The sequence below is a fragment of the Danio aesculapii genome, chromosome 16 (genome assembly GCF_903798145.1).
Source record: "Danio aesculapii chromosome 16, fDanAes4.1, whole genome shotgun sequence".
Taxonomy (NCBI): domain Eukaryota; kingdom Metazoa; phylum Chordata; class Actinopteri; order Cypriniformes; family Danionidae; genus Danio; species Danio aesculapii.
The window spans coordinates 19010243-19027095 of NC_079450.1; the positions used below are offsets into that span (position 1 = coordinate 19010243).

Sequence of the window (16853 nt, forward strand, 5' to 3'; positions counted from 1 at the left end):
TGTTAAAATCCAAAGCTGTGCTTGTTTACATTAATTAATACATTGTGAGTTAACATGGACTAACATTATTTAACTTAACATTAATGTTAACGAAGATTAATAATGAAATAAATATATTACTAATAGTTTGTTCATGTTAGTAAATACATTCATTAACATTAACTAATAAATCATTATTTTTAAACTGTTACCAATGGCGGATACGATGGTGGCCGAGAGAGCTTAACGCGCTGCAATAAGAAAACATATGCAATTACAAAAAACACCAGCAAATTAAGAAACGATCTTCATTAATATTTGACAGCACACGTGTTGCAAATTCTCACAACACAAACAACTGAAGGAACACACAGCAAATTAGTCACAACACAAACAACTTAAGGAACACACAGCAAATTGGTCACAACACAAACAACTGAAGGAACACACAGCAAATTGGTCACAACACAAACAACTGAAGGAACACACAGCAAATTGGTCACAACACAAACAACTGAAGAAACACACAGCAAATTGGTCACAACACAAACAACTGAAGGAACACACAGCAAATTGGTCACAACACAAACAACTGAAGGAACACACAGCAAATTGGCCACAACACAAACAACTGAAGGAACACACAGCAAATTGGTCACAACACAAACAACTGAAGAAACACACAGCAAATTGGTCACAACACAAACAACTGAAGAAACGCGCAGCAAATTGGTCAACACAAACAACTGAAGGAACACAGCAAATTGGTCAACACAAACAACTGAAGGAACACAGCAAATTGGTCAACACAAACAATTGAAGAAACGCGCAGCAAATTGGTCACAACACAAACAACTGAAGAAACGCGCAGCAAATTGGTCTACACAAACAACTGAAGGAACACACAGCAAATAAGTCACAACACAAACAACTGAAGAAACGCACAGCAAATTGGTCAACACAAACAACTGAAGAAACGCGCAGCAAATTGGTCACAACACAAACAACTAAAAAACACGCAGCAAATTGGTCAACACAAACAGCTTAAAGAAACGTGCTGCAAATTGGTCACAACACTTGCAAATATCTACTTAACGCAACAGAAAGGGGACCCAAAACCATTACGCACCCTGCTGAGATATGGATGTGTTATTATGTCATGTAATCAGGATATTAAAATAAACGAAAAACAACTCACCTTTCAAAGACCACCAATCACTTCACTGAGCAACAGTCACGGCAAAATAACACATCCACATCTTGGCAGGGTCCGTCATGTTTTTGGGTCCCCTTGAAACATTTCCGTTGTGTTATGTGGATATTTGCAAGTGTTGTGACCAATTTGCTGTGCGTTTCTTCAGTTGTTTGTGTTGTGACCAATTTGCTGCGCGTTTCTTCAGCTGTTTGTGTTGTGACCAATTTGCTGCGCGTTTCTTCAGTTGTTTGTGTTGTGACCAATTTGCTGCGCGTTTCTTCAGCTGTTTGTGTTGTGACCAATTGCTCCGCGTTTCTTCAGTTGTTTGTGTTGTGACCAATTTGCTGCGCGTTTCTTCAGCTGTTTGTGTTGTGACCAATTGCTCCGCGTTTCTTCAGCGGTTTACATTGTGACCAATTTACTGCAAGTTTCTTCAGTTGTTTGTGTGGTGAGAATTTGCAACAGGTGTGCTGTCAAATTGATGAAGATCGTTGCTTTATTTGCTGGTGTTTTTTGTCATTGCATGTGCTTTCTTAAATTGCAGTGCGTTAAGCTCTCTCGGCCATCGTAGGATACCATGGATTTACACACATTTCCACAAAAACTACCCAAGTGCTACTGTGGTAAAAGTGAAGTGTGTAGTTCCGTAATGTTGCAATTCTTCAGGAAACCAAAGTTTTAAAACACTGATTATCCGCAAATCTATTCAGAACAGAATTCACACACTTAACCTTCAGGTAGACGACTGAATAATGACTGAGATGTACCCAGAGTAAGGCTTTCTCTCTGTCTGGATTCCACCCGGGGGTCCGCAGCTTGAGGCTTTTTAATTTTAGCAAAACGACATTTAGTGGACTTTTCTGCAAGAGTGATGAGAAAAGAAAAAAAAGCAGAATAAAAAGAGAGAGACAGCACGCCAAGACGGAGAAATCACTACAGCTTGATGGATAAACGTGAAATTGGACAAATGACATAATAAGTGGTTGCTGCACGGCAGACGTTTTCAATCCATAGAAATGCGGAGCAGTAATAACAGTAAATGACACGTCTCTTTGAACAGCACCTCAGAAGTTTAACGAACAGTGGACAAAAAGCTCCATTCTGGGAAATGGAAATATTGCACCTGGGCTTGCACACACAATGTTCTGCAAAGAAAAGAGATTTCACAAACACTCAGAGTCAACATACGATCAGTGAAGATCTGCCTTTGTATGAAGCTCTATTATAATAAATGAAGAATATACATCATGGGTAATTATTACGGTTCAGAAATGTAAAGTTGGTTATATTTTTTGTGTTTTTAAATCTCTATACGCTTATTAAACTCTTTTGTTGAATCAAAATTACAGTAAACCGGTATTATGAAAATGTATCATAATTATCCCAAATAAATTAATTATAAATATTTATATATGTCGACATTCATCTCCGATTACAATTCAGTAATATGCTGATTTGGCGTTCAAGAAACATTTCATTAAATGGCTTTTATTATGCATTATAAAAGGTCATATTGTGGTTTTGGTTGTCTCCAACAACAGGCTGATATGCATGAAAGGTCAAAAAACACTTTCATTGTCTTAATTTAACTGCTAAATGATACCTGCAAAATTATCCCTAGTCATATTGCATTACATTATGGTCACAAACCTCTTTTTTTTTATATATTTTTTTTAGGGGTTTTTCACCTTTAATTTGGATAAGATAGTGGAGATTATAGACTGGAAAGTATTGAGAGCAGAGAGAGGGGAAGAGTCCGCAAAGGACCTCGAGCCGAGAATCGAACTCGGGTTGCCGTGAGCACCATGGTGCTATATGTCTGCGCACTTAACCACTAGGCTATTAGCGCCGACTGTCACAAGCTTCTTCAACCACATTGAAGCCTATTGACTCGATATAAAATAAATAAACGAATGAATAAATATAAACAAGCAATTAAAATAAGGGACTTAAATCCTATGCGACGGCATCATTGTGAGGTTTCATGTGAAAATAACCTTTTTAGTTTTGATAGTTTTATTAATCTTAAATTGTTTTTTAAAATGTTTAAATAATCATGTACCAATGCAGTTTGATCTAATCAGTAGGCATCAGACTTATCACAGAGTCACATGAGCAACTGCTTTGTTTTGTACCAAAGTGTAAGACCTCCTTTAGTCAATCTGTTTTCTCTGTTAAGGGAACCAAATAGTGAAATGATTTACCTGTTAGCCTAAAATTAGAAAGTGATATAAATGTTTTAGTAGTGTTCTTAAAAAGTGGTTAAAAACAAAACAGCAGTGTTTGCACAAATAGTTTACTATTAGTTTGTTTGATCGTGCCGCCTTTTCTTTTGTCTTACATCAATTTTATGTAAAGAATTATAATGTTGTGTGTATGTATCTATTTTGTTTTCATTTTATGTCAAGCCTCTCGTGGACAGGTGTTGACAATTAGCAAGTCTGCTAAAATGCATTTGGATGTCCAGTGTAATTGTGATGTTCATGACAAATAAATAAATACATAGATAAAAATAAACAAATAAATAATTATAATATGCATTTATTTTTACCTAATTATCCCAACGACTCCCATTCGATTTATTTGTTCCCAAACCCCTCCCTTGTGTGATGCTAATCTGCACTGATTGGTCCGATGACCCAGTCTGTTGTGACTGGTCGACTAGGTTCAGTGCGAGACCGAGAGAAAGGCCCACCATGGTTATGAAATAGCCAAAGTGCAGAGTATATGTGTGAGTGCGGCATGCATTAAGCAATGCAGTAAAAACAACGACACACATTCAATATTAATTCACACAGTAGCAAAAGTTGAACTATTTTAAAAACTCTGCCATGGGTGTGAGGAACAGCTGATGGTGGCAATAGCAACGATAAATGACAGGGCATCGCGAGCTCATAAATGCATTTAAATAAGTACAGGAAGCAGCACATCGCCTTTACGTTTTACCGAATCTGGCAGTTCATATTTGGCGATGTGTCGTATCGACGTCAATACGGGCAGGCAAAAGATCTGAACACAAAACGAATCATTTATTCGACTCTGAGTCGACTCTTTCCTTGAATAATTTTTTAAACATGATGCACTTTCAGATTTAAACCATAGCTGGATGTTTTCATTCACTTAGAGCTGTGTTAGACATTGCATAGAAGGTCATTCTCAAAAACCCATATTAGGGGCTCTTTAATATTTTGTGTGATAATGAATTAATTTGTACAATTTATTTAGCATTAAACATTACTTTATTGCCACTTGTACAATTTAATACATGCTTGTTAAGCATATTAAATTCTTTATATATATATATATATATATATATATATATATATATATATATATATATATATATATATATATATATATATATATATATATACTGTATATATATATCCAGCTATGTATATTCACCAGATAGATGATGCTGAAAGATATTGAGTGTTTTTATGCAAAAATCTATTTATAAGGGGCTTGAACACAGTTGTGTCACAAGAGTCTGTAAATATAACCTATTTCTAATAGTAAAATGTACACTTGATACAAACAGTCTGCAGAAACACTTAGATTGACATTCCTCCTTTTTACATGTCATCAAGGGGGAAAAAGACATCCCAATTAGTGACAATTTCTCTCTGATTAGCATAGCAGGTTAGTCTTGTTTTTGAATCTGCCACTATGCTGACACTTAGGCATTTGTAGCTCCACCCTCTATTGAAAAATAGGACAATCTTATTTGAATGTAAAGTGACATTCACCAAAATGGCAAAATTTGGAGCAAAAAGGAGAATTAAAAGGGAAAATGGTGAGTTTCATGTTATAAAACATTATTTGTGGGGTATTTTAAGCTAAAACTTCACATACACAATCTAGGCACATCAGAGACGCATTTTACATCTTGTAAAAAGGGGCATAATACTGTACGTCCACTTTAAAATATTTATTGTGATTAATGCACTTGTAATGTTCAATGTTGGGTAAAGTTACTTTTAAAAGTAATACAGTACAATCTTAAGTCGTTTTTAATAGATATTTTAAAAGTAACTAAATGGGTTAGTTGTTTTGAAGCAAAATAATGGGAAAGTATATTTATTTTTATTATTAAGATTAACATAGGCTTGAGATTGTAATACCTCAGGGGTATGAAGAATTTTGGGCTTGACTGTGTGTATGTATTTATGCATGTATGTATATATACACTTTTAAAAGTAACTTTACCCAACATTTGTGATATCCAATAGACATTCTACTATATTCAGTGAGAGGTATAAACAGTCATTGATTCATTCACTCATTTTTCTACTGCTTAGTCCCTTTATTCATCATTTAAGATTCTTAATTGTAAGTCGATTTGGATACAAGCATTTACTTAATGACTAAATGCAAAGTCAGTTTCATTCAAGCAAACGCAAAGGCACAGGGAAACACAATTTCCCAAAAGCAAAGCAAGTACTTAGTAGAGTTTAATGAGAAAATGTCAACTCCTCAACAGCAGAAGTAATTATCCTGTCTAGATGATTAACACAAGGTAAAAAAAAAAAGGAAAACAAAAACATGTTTAATCACATCTTATCCAACAACCATCAGTTATATCTAGGATGATCTACTGAACAAAAGAACACCAATCTAAGACAACAATTCAACTATCACAATCTAATATATTCAGAAAAACAATTTTTAATCAAATAATGTACTGATCAGCTACAGATCTGAATCATGAATGTGACTAAGAAAAAAAGCCAGTGATAATATGGCTGCATTACAAGCATCACTGATCGCTGATGACGCATCTGATCTCAATGCTGAACTGATTTTTTGAACATTTATTTTGGCCAATACTTGGTGTTTGCTGCCCTCAAGTGGGCAAATGCCTAAACTACGATAATAATGTTTGAAAGCAAAACCTAGTTAAAGAATTAGTTTACCCAAAAATAAAAATGAAGTTAATTACTCACCCTTACAAGTCCAGCGTTCCCACTCTACGCCAAATGTCAAATTCTCTGACTTTTCCCTGATGATTTTCACTGAATAAAAAGGTGTTTTTCCATGACCTACTCAACTTATTTTTACATAAAAGTGCAACTATTACTTCCAGCCTCAATAACTTTCATTCCTTTTAAGCAAAACAAAACAACTTCTGCTGCTTTATGATGTAAAAAGAAACTATATTTATATATTTGATTGCCATTTGACAATAGGGAAAAAATTGGCACAAAAATAGACTATAACAATACATGAAAAAATAAATAAAACAAAACAACATGGTTCAGGAAAAATTACATTTTGATAAAATGACCAACAAAAATCCATGATACTCCACAACTTTGACCAAAAAATAAATAAATCTTCCTAACTTTCAATGTCTAGAAAACACCTTTTATAAATTCCATGATAAACTCCATGAATAATGCATGAATAATCTTGATAACTACTTTTTTGTTTTTGTCAATCTTGATTGTTCACCTCAGTAATTATGACACAGATCAGCGTTGTTACAAGGCTGAAACACTCTGGTCTAAAAATTCATTATTTATTCGGTTTAGTCCCTGATTGAACAGGGGTCGCCACAGCAGACTGAACAATTTTCAAACTCATTCTAACAAACAGAGCGCTGTACAGCCAAGCAATAGAAGAGCTTCATACAGTATGTAGGGAGAGTATTTGCCTATATGTGCTTATTTGTATCAAACTTGAATAAACCATCTTGCAGAAAGGCACAGTAGTGGAGATCTCCAGCATTTTAACCTCAAACCCAGACCAGAGATTTAAGCCAAGCTGTCTTTTGATTCAGGCCACACCAGCACTCACCTGTTCTCTCTTCACTGTCATCATCATTATCATCATCTTGCCACCACGGCACAGACGCTGAGGCCTTCTTCACTGGCCTGACCGGTGCTTTTCCCAAGCTGTCAAGGACACTAGGACGTTTAGAGCTGGTGCCCAGATCAACAGAGTCATCAGAGACTGACTGAAATATAGCACAAAAACATGACGTTTACCGGTTGTGCTGGGCTTAACAACAGCATCCAGTCAATAGAAGGAAAAACAGACAACAACGACCACAGACTGAAGACTTTTTTTAGGTCAAGAGAAAATATTTGACATGAAATCTATATAATAATACCTTTTATGCCTTTCAAAGGACTCAATGACATCTTACAGTATATACTAATCACATCATAAAAACACAAGGAGTGAAAAGCAACAGACTAGGCATAGGACGATAATGGTTTCAAGATATACTACGGTTTGGAATAGTCAAGGTTTTAAAACAGTCTACATTTTCTGCTATACCGTTCCTAAGGTATAGGTAAGAGTTTTTATTTACGTTTTTTTAGGATAACAGTATCTCCAGCAGAAAAGATATCCAAAGGTGCCATTTTAAATGGTAAAAAAATCTGTGTTTTTGAAACTAATGAAGACAGCAAAAGTCGCCAATGATTCGTTTGAATTATTAAGTCTGACATGTTTACTGCTCTAGAATATTTTAAATGTTTCTCAAAACAAAGTATATTGTGTTCAAAGGGGAAAAAAGTTGTAGTTTTTTTTACCCAGATATTTAAAAAGAATATATTTTAGAGGCGCAATCACAATATCGCAAAACCGTGATATTTTTATTCAAGGTTATAATACCGTCTGAATCTTATACCGGCCCATGCCTACAACAGACAGCATATTAAACCAGCAAATCTTTAAAAGCAATCCTGAACAAAAAGGTTTTTATCTGAGATTTAAAAATGGAGATAGTGTCCATTTGGCAAATGTGCAAAGGCAGGAAGTTCCAAAACTCTGGTGCTGAACAATTAAAAGCCCTGCCACCAAATTAATTGTAAAGTTTGGAACAGATAACAATTCAGCAGAAGATAATCTCAGTGTGCACAAATAAAGAAGATCAAACAGATAGTGAGGTGCCAAATTATGAGGATACTAACTGAATTCATCAGTTAGTATCCTCAGTTCCTTAAATTTAAAACTGTTAATAAAGGGGATGTTGATGTGACTGTGATGAATATTTCTGAAACATGTTGAAGAGCTCTATACATTTTCATTATGCACTTTCTGTCAGTGAAAACATTGGAAATATATATTTTTGGACTGTGAATTAAATCAATATTTTGGGGAACTAACAAATCACAGATGATTTTATTCAATTTTTTTAAAACATCCTAAAACTTATGATGAATTGAACAATTCTGAACTAGGGTTGCAAAGGGATTTTTAAAGAATGAGCCAAACAAACCTCTATATATATCAATATTTGAGGAAACATAGGAGAGCAAGAGAAGCACCAACTTCTCAAAGGCTTGAGAAATAGAGGTAAGGTTGGTTTTATATTTGGGTGTTCGGACATTCTGCTTAATAATATAATTTCAGAAAAGTATTCTTTGCAAATTTTTAATTGGGAAATCATATTAGCAGTCATTGACTATCAAAGTACAACCATGTTTACAATTAGATAGTGTTGAAGTTGTTTTGTAGTCATACTTACATGCTAATTCTGATTGAATATTCAAATTAGCGTGGTAAACAATATAGAGACAGTTAAATAAACGAATGTGCGAATATAAAACCAACTTTACCTTCAATGATTGAGAATAATAAATAGTAAACACAAGACTGTCAAGAGTAAGGTTACCTCTTTCAAGAACTGCTCAAACTGTTGATCCAGCTCCTCTTTTGTCAGTCTATGAGCCATAATTCACTGACACGCTGCGAGACAAACATATCAGATTTAGACCAATCCTGTAACGTTACATTATATAAGCAATGTTATTAAGCATTATAACGTTCAGAAAAGACTGTGATATGAACTAACTTACGTTTTAAAAACATTTAAATTCTAAAAGAAAAAACGTGTGGGGGAGACAAAGACGTCTGCATGTGCTGCATATTAAACAGACTAATGTTTGATTTACTAAAGAAAAGGAAGTTACACGGGATGATGTTTATGTTGTTGATCTGTGATTGGGTTTCGTTATTAGCTCGCTAACTCGTCATGGTAACAGAAAGAAACGTTCAACCTGTTAGTCAAAGTGAAAGTAAATCAATAAGCTACTAACTCACCAATACAGAAACCGCTGGTAAATGTAACGTCATCTGCAGTTAATTCTTTAATATTCACATTATTATTACTTAGTTTCCCGCTACTATAACCGGGGGATTACTGAAAGCTTATTGGCCGTATTACATCACATGGCTCCGAACATTTGATTGGGCGGCTTAGTTCCGTATTTGTGGGTTGCCATGTTGGTGAAATGCACTCTTTTCTAAAAAATATCCAGCTGTGCTTGTTAGGGGCGTATGCTTTCCTAGATATTTTTCAAAACAGTTTCTTCATTTACTATTATTATTATTTTCAATAATCTGCTATTTTCAAATAAAAAATATAGGTGTTTTATATGTGTATATCCCCCCTGCAATACATAATTCCATTTCTAAATGCTACAATCCAAAAATGTTTAGACCTATATTCGGGCCTAACACAAACATTACCAGTTAACTTAATTTTTAAATAACATTTTATATGATTAAATAATTAAAAAATTAGTTTTTTTAAAGCCACAAAACCGCATGCTCATTATTTCAATAAAAATAGGAAGTACATCGTTATTATTATTCATACATTTTATCATTTATAAATAAGATTTTGTTGTTTTCATTTATTTATATGTATTCTATTGTTTAAAGTAAATATCACTACACTGCTACTGAACTGTAGGTTATTTCTCAATAATTTTAACTTAAGTTTATAATGAATTTAAATAATAATATGTTTTATTATTTTATTATATATGGAAACAAAGAGAATAAATAAATGTAAACCCTAAAAAATTTTTTTATATATATCTATCTATCTATCTATCTATCTATCTATCTATCTATCTATCTATCTATCTATCTATCTATATATATATATATATATATATATATATATATATATATATAATTATTTTTCTTTAAATAAAACACCCACACAACATGCCATTAATTAACATTAATTATAGGGCACTCATTGACCCCCCTGCCGCCCCCCAAAGCCCCTGAAGACATTCTTCAGAAGAAAAAATATTATCAGACATACTGTGAAAATGTCCTTGCTCTGTTAAACATGATTTAGGAAATATAAAAAAAAATAATAATAATTAAATGGGGAGCTTATAATTCTGACTTCAACTGTATTTCTTCGCACAATAAATGGGTAATTCATGCCAAAGCCCCTTTCAATGTAGCCTATACACCAGTGTTTCCCAACCCTGTTCCTGGAGGCACACCAATGTTACACGTAAGGGAGACATCCAAAATGTGTGCCTCTAGGAACAGGGTTGGGAAACACTGGAATACACTATGCAAATCTTCTTTTGATACTGTAAGGCTTGAAGCTTACGCTGCTATTCTGAACCAATAATCGGAAACAGAAAGCAGTTGAAGGATGGTGTGTTTAAATCAATTATTTATCTGACTTCATTATAATTAATCTGACTTCATTAAAGTTGTTATCATCATTGATAAAGAGAAATAATCCTAACGCCTTAAAGCAGGCAAAGTTGTTTATTAAGTTACAGACAGTAGAATGAAACAAACTAACATACTGTATAAAGAAACAGCTGTAACATATGAACTGCTTTGTAACAAAGACAGTGAAACTGTGTGCGGGAGAAGCAGAGTAAATGCCATTCTCCCAGATCAACAGTTACCTTTCCTTATTATACCCTGAGCAAAGCATTGTCAAACATGAGTGAAAGCCAAACCTCAAAACCAGCTGAACATGAGCAAAGTTGACGAGATAAAGTGGGGGAGAAGGACATTAACATACTCTCAACAATAGTAAACATTGTATATTGAAATACAATCAATCAATGTCTCTGTTGATTTCATCACTACAACGCTTAAGTCATAAACTGTCAAATGACACCAAACATGACACAGTTATATGAAGGAAGATCACAAGCAGATTAATCGTGTTTGGTGAAAAGCACATGATTACTGTAAGCAAATGGCAAAGATGTGCATTGGGGTTATGATGAACTTTGCCATGCCGGGAGGACCCATCCAATGCTTGGAATGTCTCAGTAGTCCTTCATTAGCATAGAGGAATAGTATATAATATTTTCTCATCTTACAATATCGCACTGACCATAAATCATCTAGAGGAGTATAAATCAGTTACTTTAACCTAGTTTGCCATGCAAATCTATGGCTACAAAATTTGCAAATAACATAGCAAATAGCAGTGTCCCTTAACAGCAACTATCTGACAAAATTAATCATATGTTGTATGAAGATACAGTTCACCCAAAAAATTCAAAATTTTTCATATTCAGCTTTAAGGGGTTCCAAACCGCATGAGTTCGATGTAACTGTTGAAAACAAAATGACATATTTTGAATAATGTTGTAAATCAGCTGCACTACCAATGACCAGAGCCAGACTCTTATGACTTATGTCTATTTCTGTGCTGAAGCTTGTTAAACAAATTTATGGATTTATGCAGAACGATAATGAGAGTATAAGAGCTTAAACCTTATTAACGCATAAAATAAAAAAAAGAAAAGAAAAAACGTCTCAACTTTAATTCATTTAAGGTTTACAGTGCATATCCAATTAGAACCACTTGTTTGGTAAACAAAGCTGGTCTTTTGTATAGTACATGCACTAAAATAAATAGAAAAATATTACTTTACAAATTGTAGATAAATCTTCTAAACATTTGCATAATATTACTTTAATGAATATAAAACTGAATAAATATATATATTTACACCCATTTTTACAGAAGTAAATAGATTGAATTGTGGGCTCGAAAATCTGCAGATATCTATAACACTAAAATAAAATACTACAGAAGTGCTGGTTACTGGTTTCCAACATTCTTCAAAGTATCTTATTTTGTCTTCAACAAAAAAGAACAAAGAAACTCATTTGGTTTAAAACAAGTAGAGTAAATGATGACATAAATTTCAATGTTTGGTGAACTATAGCTGAATGAAATCGTAAAAGCATTATTTGGCTTGTCATTTGTGTAGCATTAGCCCCCTGATGGGCGCCTGAACGGGACAATCAGCAAAAATGCCGCTGGAAAAACTGGAAAAAAAGGTCATCTGAAAGCATGGTTTGTGCTCGTCTTGGTCTAGATTACTCTAAATGAATTTTAATCGTGACCCGGGTGTCATCGGATCTCCATCTGACTCTGTCTCAATGAGATAAGTGAATGAGTGATTAGGACGTGAGTTCTTCCCTCCTCCCTCGTTTCTCATGTAAATGCACCAAACACCCTTATATGCCTTAATGAAGCCAGTGTCCTCTGCTGTCCGCTTGACATTGGCACACCGGACAGGATAACCCTGCTCATCCGCCCTCGATGAAATTCATATTCATGCAGGGGCCTGTTAATATTTTGGTGGGGTGGGCTTTTCATGAGGGAGGGGCTCCATTACAGATAATTGGAGTGACCTTCAGTTGTATTTCAGCGTCATACGGTACACTGACTTTGACTGTCCTCTCACAAACTTGAAAAAGCCACACGGAATGCATTTCATCAGGCTCAGCTTTTTTAGAGATTGCAAAGGATGCGAGTTTAATTTGTCAGGGAACTTTAAATAAATGCACTGGATTGATAAAAGCATTTGCCCCCACATGCTGTTAAGTAGTGGGGTTCTTCTCAATATTTACATTAAATCTGTCTCACTAAGATATTATTTTGTGTAATTGTTGAGTGATTGTAAATAACAGCAGAATATTATCATATCTAGTTTTTGTTCACCATAGTGAACTGTCACTTCGGTTTGACTTCAGTTAACAGCGAGACTTCAGCTATATCAGTCCAAAGTTGTGTACAAAAACATACAATCCGATGTAAGTGAAGTCATCTTTTACTATTGAACTGTATTGTTGTTAAATAGAGAAAACTATTCACTTTTATTCTAAATATTGTGTCTCTTTCTTAAAACCAAAAAAAGACCAAAAAAAGGTGTGAAGCACCAAAAAAGGGCCCATATTAAAGTTAATTGAAATATTTACTCTAATACTAGAATATCCCTTTAACTACCCCTCCAAGATAAAGTGTTTGACCCCTTAACTCCTAATGTCACTAGTTAACACACTCAAATAATTTTTTTAACACATCCCATAATTTCTAAAATATCAACCTCTACAAAATGGTTAATATGTTGGTTTATGGTAAAAGTACTGTAATTAATACAAATACTATGAAAAATCTGAAAATATGAAGTGTAAGACCTATTTATTGAAAAAAAATATTCAAAATATATTTTTTTTATATTATTTTTTGAAGTATGCCATAAAATATTTCAGATTCTCATTTAACACGTTTTTTACAATAAAACCAAAATCAAATGTGGTAAAGCAACAGGATTATGTTTGTTCGATTTTTTGTAAAGCAGCAATGCTGTGTGTGTAAACCATTATTTAAAACAGTCATTCTTTATATTATTTTGACAGTCATTATTAAAACAGTAAAAACATGGTCAACCGTTTGGTAGAGCGGCAGTCAAAGAGATATTAATAAGGTTACTGTTATTAACTATGATTTTTTTTAAGTACTTTTTTACAAGAAAGGCTAGAATTTTTATTTATATATTTATTTTTTTTAAATGTCCAAATTCTGACTGAGTAGAAGTTGTGCTGGCTAGTTTGTTATTTGCGTAATAAATAACAATTGACTACAATTTTTAATTTAAAACGTTAACAGGTTCTTTTTTTTTTCTAATGATATATGATGTAATACATTTGTATTTTTAAAAAAATATCTATTTTTTTGTTAGATATCTTTACTCTTAATTTTTAGGAAATATTTTTAGTCCATCAAACAATGTGAATATGATCCAGCAAAAAAATATAAAATAGTACTTGAAATGTCACTAAAATGCAATATTTAAACTAAATAATAGCAGAATATCAAATACCTCATTACTTCAACTTAAAGTAAGAGTAAGTTCACAGTACTCATATAGATTTTTTTTTTTTTTAACTCAGATGGTTGCAATCGGTTTCCTCAAACGATTTGAGTTGCCTTATTGAGTTTTACAGTACTCAGTTGGTTTGAGTTCTCTTTATTTATTGGGTTTTACTGTGCTCAAATTGCTTCGTTTATTCAAATGGATTAAGTTCACAGTACTCATTAGGATTAGTTTTTGAACTTAAATGGTTTGTTGTAATTGGTTTCCTCAGATGGTTTGAGTTACCTTAACTTTTTGGGTTTTACAGTGCATATATATTGTTTGCAATAATGTGGCTATGAACCGGCAACTTATTCAGCATATGTTTTACACAGTAGATGCCCTTCCAGCTGCAACCCAGTACTGGGAAACACCCATACTCATTCACATTCACACACACACAGTACACTACGACCAATTTAGTTTATTCAATTCACCTATAGCGCACGTCTTTGGACTGTGGGGGAAACCGGAGCACCTGGAGAAAACAAACGCGAACATGAGGAGCACATGCAAACTCTACATAGAAATGCTAACCGACCCAGTTGGGACCCGAACTAGCGACCTTCTTGCTGTGAGGCGACAGTGCTAACCACAAAGCCACTTTGCTGCCCCATATAAAATATTTTCTTCTGATAATAATTCATTTTCTGGTCATTTTCTGGTCTCCTTCTAATTTTTTTTAAGTGCATATAGGAATGTACGTAGGTTTCTCTTTAAATGTGGCTCAAACAGAGTGAGAAGTGGTGAAGAAAAATGATCCTGCACGTGTGAGAAGAGATGAAGTCCATTAGACACTAAGGCTGGCAGTCTCTCAGACATCATCTCCTTCACTTGTGCTCTTCTCCTGGCCGATCAATTACTACTGCCTCCTGAAACACTTTGGCGAGGGACACTCGAGCCTGGCAGTCCCGCTTCATCATCAGCTTTCTGGGCTCGTTGCCTCAGGCCCATTTCTGCCACTGAGAGGCGGAGAAGAAGCTGTTTATGATGCTGTGAGTGGAGACTTTGGCTATTGAGATGTGTATGTGTGTGTGTGCTCCTGACATGGCACTAAGGTCAATGGTGCACACACACATAAAGACACACATATACACATACACACTTGTTTGCACAACTATCTTGTGAAGACATTTATTGACACTAATGTGCACCTTCTGTAAAGCTGCTTTGAAAAAAATAGCTATTGTGAAAACGCGCTATGAATTGAACTATGTAATATCAGGCCCTATAAAACCAAGTCATAACCCTCACATAGCTCTTCAAAGGGGTGCCAGAAAGTGAGGACTGGCCAAATGTCCTCAATTTACTCTCGTAACCTTCATTCTGATTATCCAAAATTCCAAAAGCCGCTTACAATGATAGTTGTACAAGTGCTAATGCCATACAAACATGCATAGTCCCCACTACAGTGTATTAAATTGCTAGGAGAAGGCTAGTATTAAACATTTATGATTCTATTGTATATCTATTCATACAACAGTTCTGCCTGGTTCTTGAATCTGATTGGCTGATAGCCATGCAATATTCTGCAAATAACAGCACTTATACAGCCTCTTCACCCTTTATCCTTGTGTTTTACTCCACATTCAACAACAAGTAGAGGACACTCTACAGTTTGACAAATATTGCTGCTGTGGGACAACAATGTACTTTTGAGGCTTTTTAAGGTGAGAATGTAGTTGTTTAGTTTGCAACAATGCAGTTTATGTTTAAGGATAGTGCCTACTTTTAAATATTTATCACTTGCCACCGCCATCAGCCTGTCATACTGAACAGGGCACAGAAAGTGACATTCTGCCACAAGAAGGCGACAGAGATGAGATAATAAGTCCTTGGAGGGAGAAAAACAGTATTTTCTCTTGTAAGGTTCAAACTACAGCTGAACAAAGTATTATAAATCAGGTAAGTGACATTTTAAGTCAATTTCTCTCTTTTGTATGTTGTAGTGCTGTATGTATACCACAGAAGCTGGAAGTGTTTGCACTGCTTTGGCTTTTTATTAATTAATTATTGTTAATTAATTTTTTAGTTAATTATTGTGATTATTATGTGATTATATTGTGAATTATTGTGATCCTGATTGCAACAGAGAAATACTGGGAAATCTCTGTAGACTGAGGGCATTTCATGCCGCTCAGCCTTATAATCTTAAAATGTGAACAAAAATTACCCTTTTTGTCATCACTTTAGACATTACACCAGAGAATCATTCAAATACTAGCTCTAATGCCCCATTCACACGAAGTGTCAGCCTCAATGCTTCCTATTCACTTTGAATGGGTGACGTCAGGCGTTGCCGAACTACATTGTGGATCCATCGGCACCACTTCAGAGGCTTTACTCGTGGCAGAAGTTGGGACTTGCTAAACTTTTCAAGAGCCGACAGCGTCAGTCAATCAAATCGCTATATGCAAATACACCAGCTCAGGCAGTGGCCTATTGCTGACTAATTTCATTGGCTGATGCTGCTATGACGAACGCGTCAGCCCCAACTTCAGACATGCCCCCTGTCAAGCGTTGACGCTGAAGCCCCATGTGAATGTGATGTTTGTGAACTGGCAATGGTTTCTGCTGTTCTGACATCAGCTGCTGATGTGAATGAAGGGCGGAAGAAAGTTCTAGGGTTTTTTAGACTCTGTGTTTGATTTTCTTTTTTATACATACAGTCATGCCGCCGAACTGTTGTATGAATGCAATAGTACACTCGTAGCAGTGCGATATGGCTGTAT

The 16853-nt window shown here is 34.7% G+C and overlaps 1 protein-coding gene across 1 annotated transcript in view; it reads right to left on the reverse strand.

The window, feature by feature from the left end:
* cep162 (centrosomal protein 162) overlaps positions 1-9330 on the reverse strand; it is a 58228-nt gene extending 48898 nt beyond the window's left edge. Inside the window, exons 1-3 of the mRNA XM_056475867.1 lie at positions 9230-9330; positions 8802-8875; positions 6974-7133 (exon numbers count right to left, since the gene is read on the reverse strand). Coding sequence (XP_056331842.1) covers positions 6974-7133; positions 8802-8861 — 220 coding nt within the window. The 5' untranslated portion in view covers positions 8862-8875; positions 9230-9330. The remainder of the gene's footprint in view (positions 1-6973; positions 7134-8801; positions 8876-9229) is intronic.
* Positions 9331-16853: the final 7523 nt, after the last annotated feature.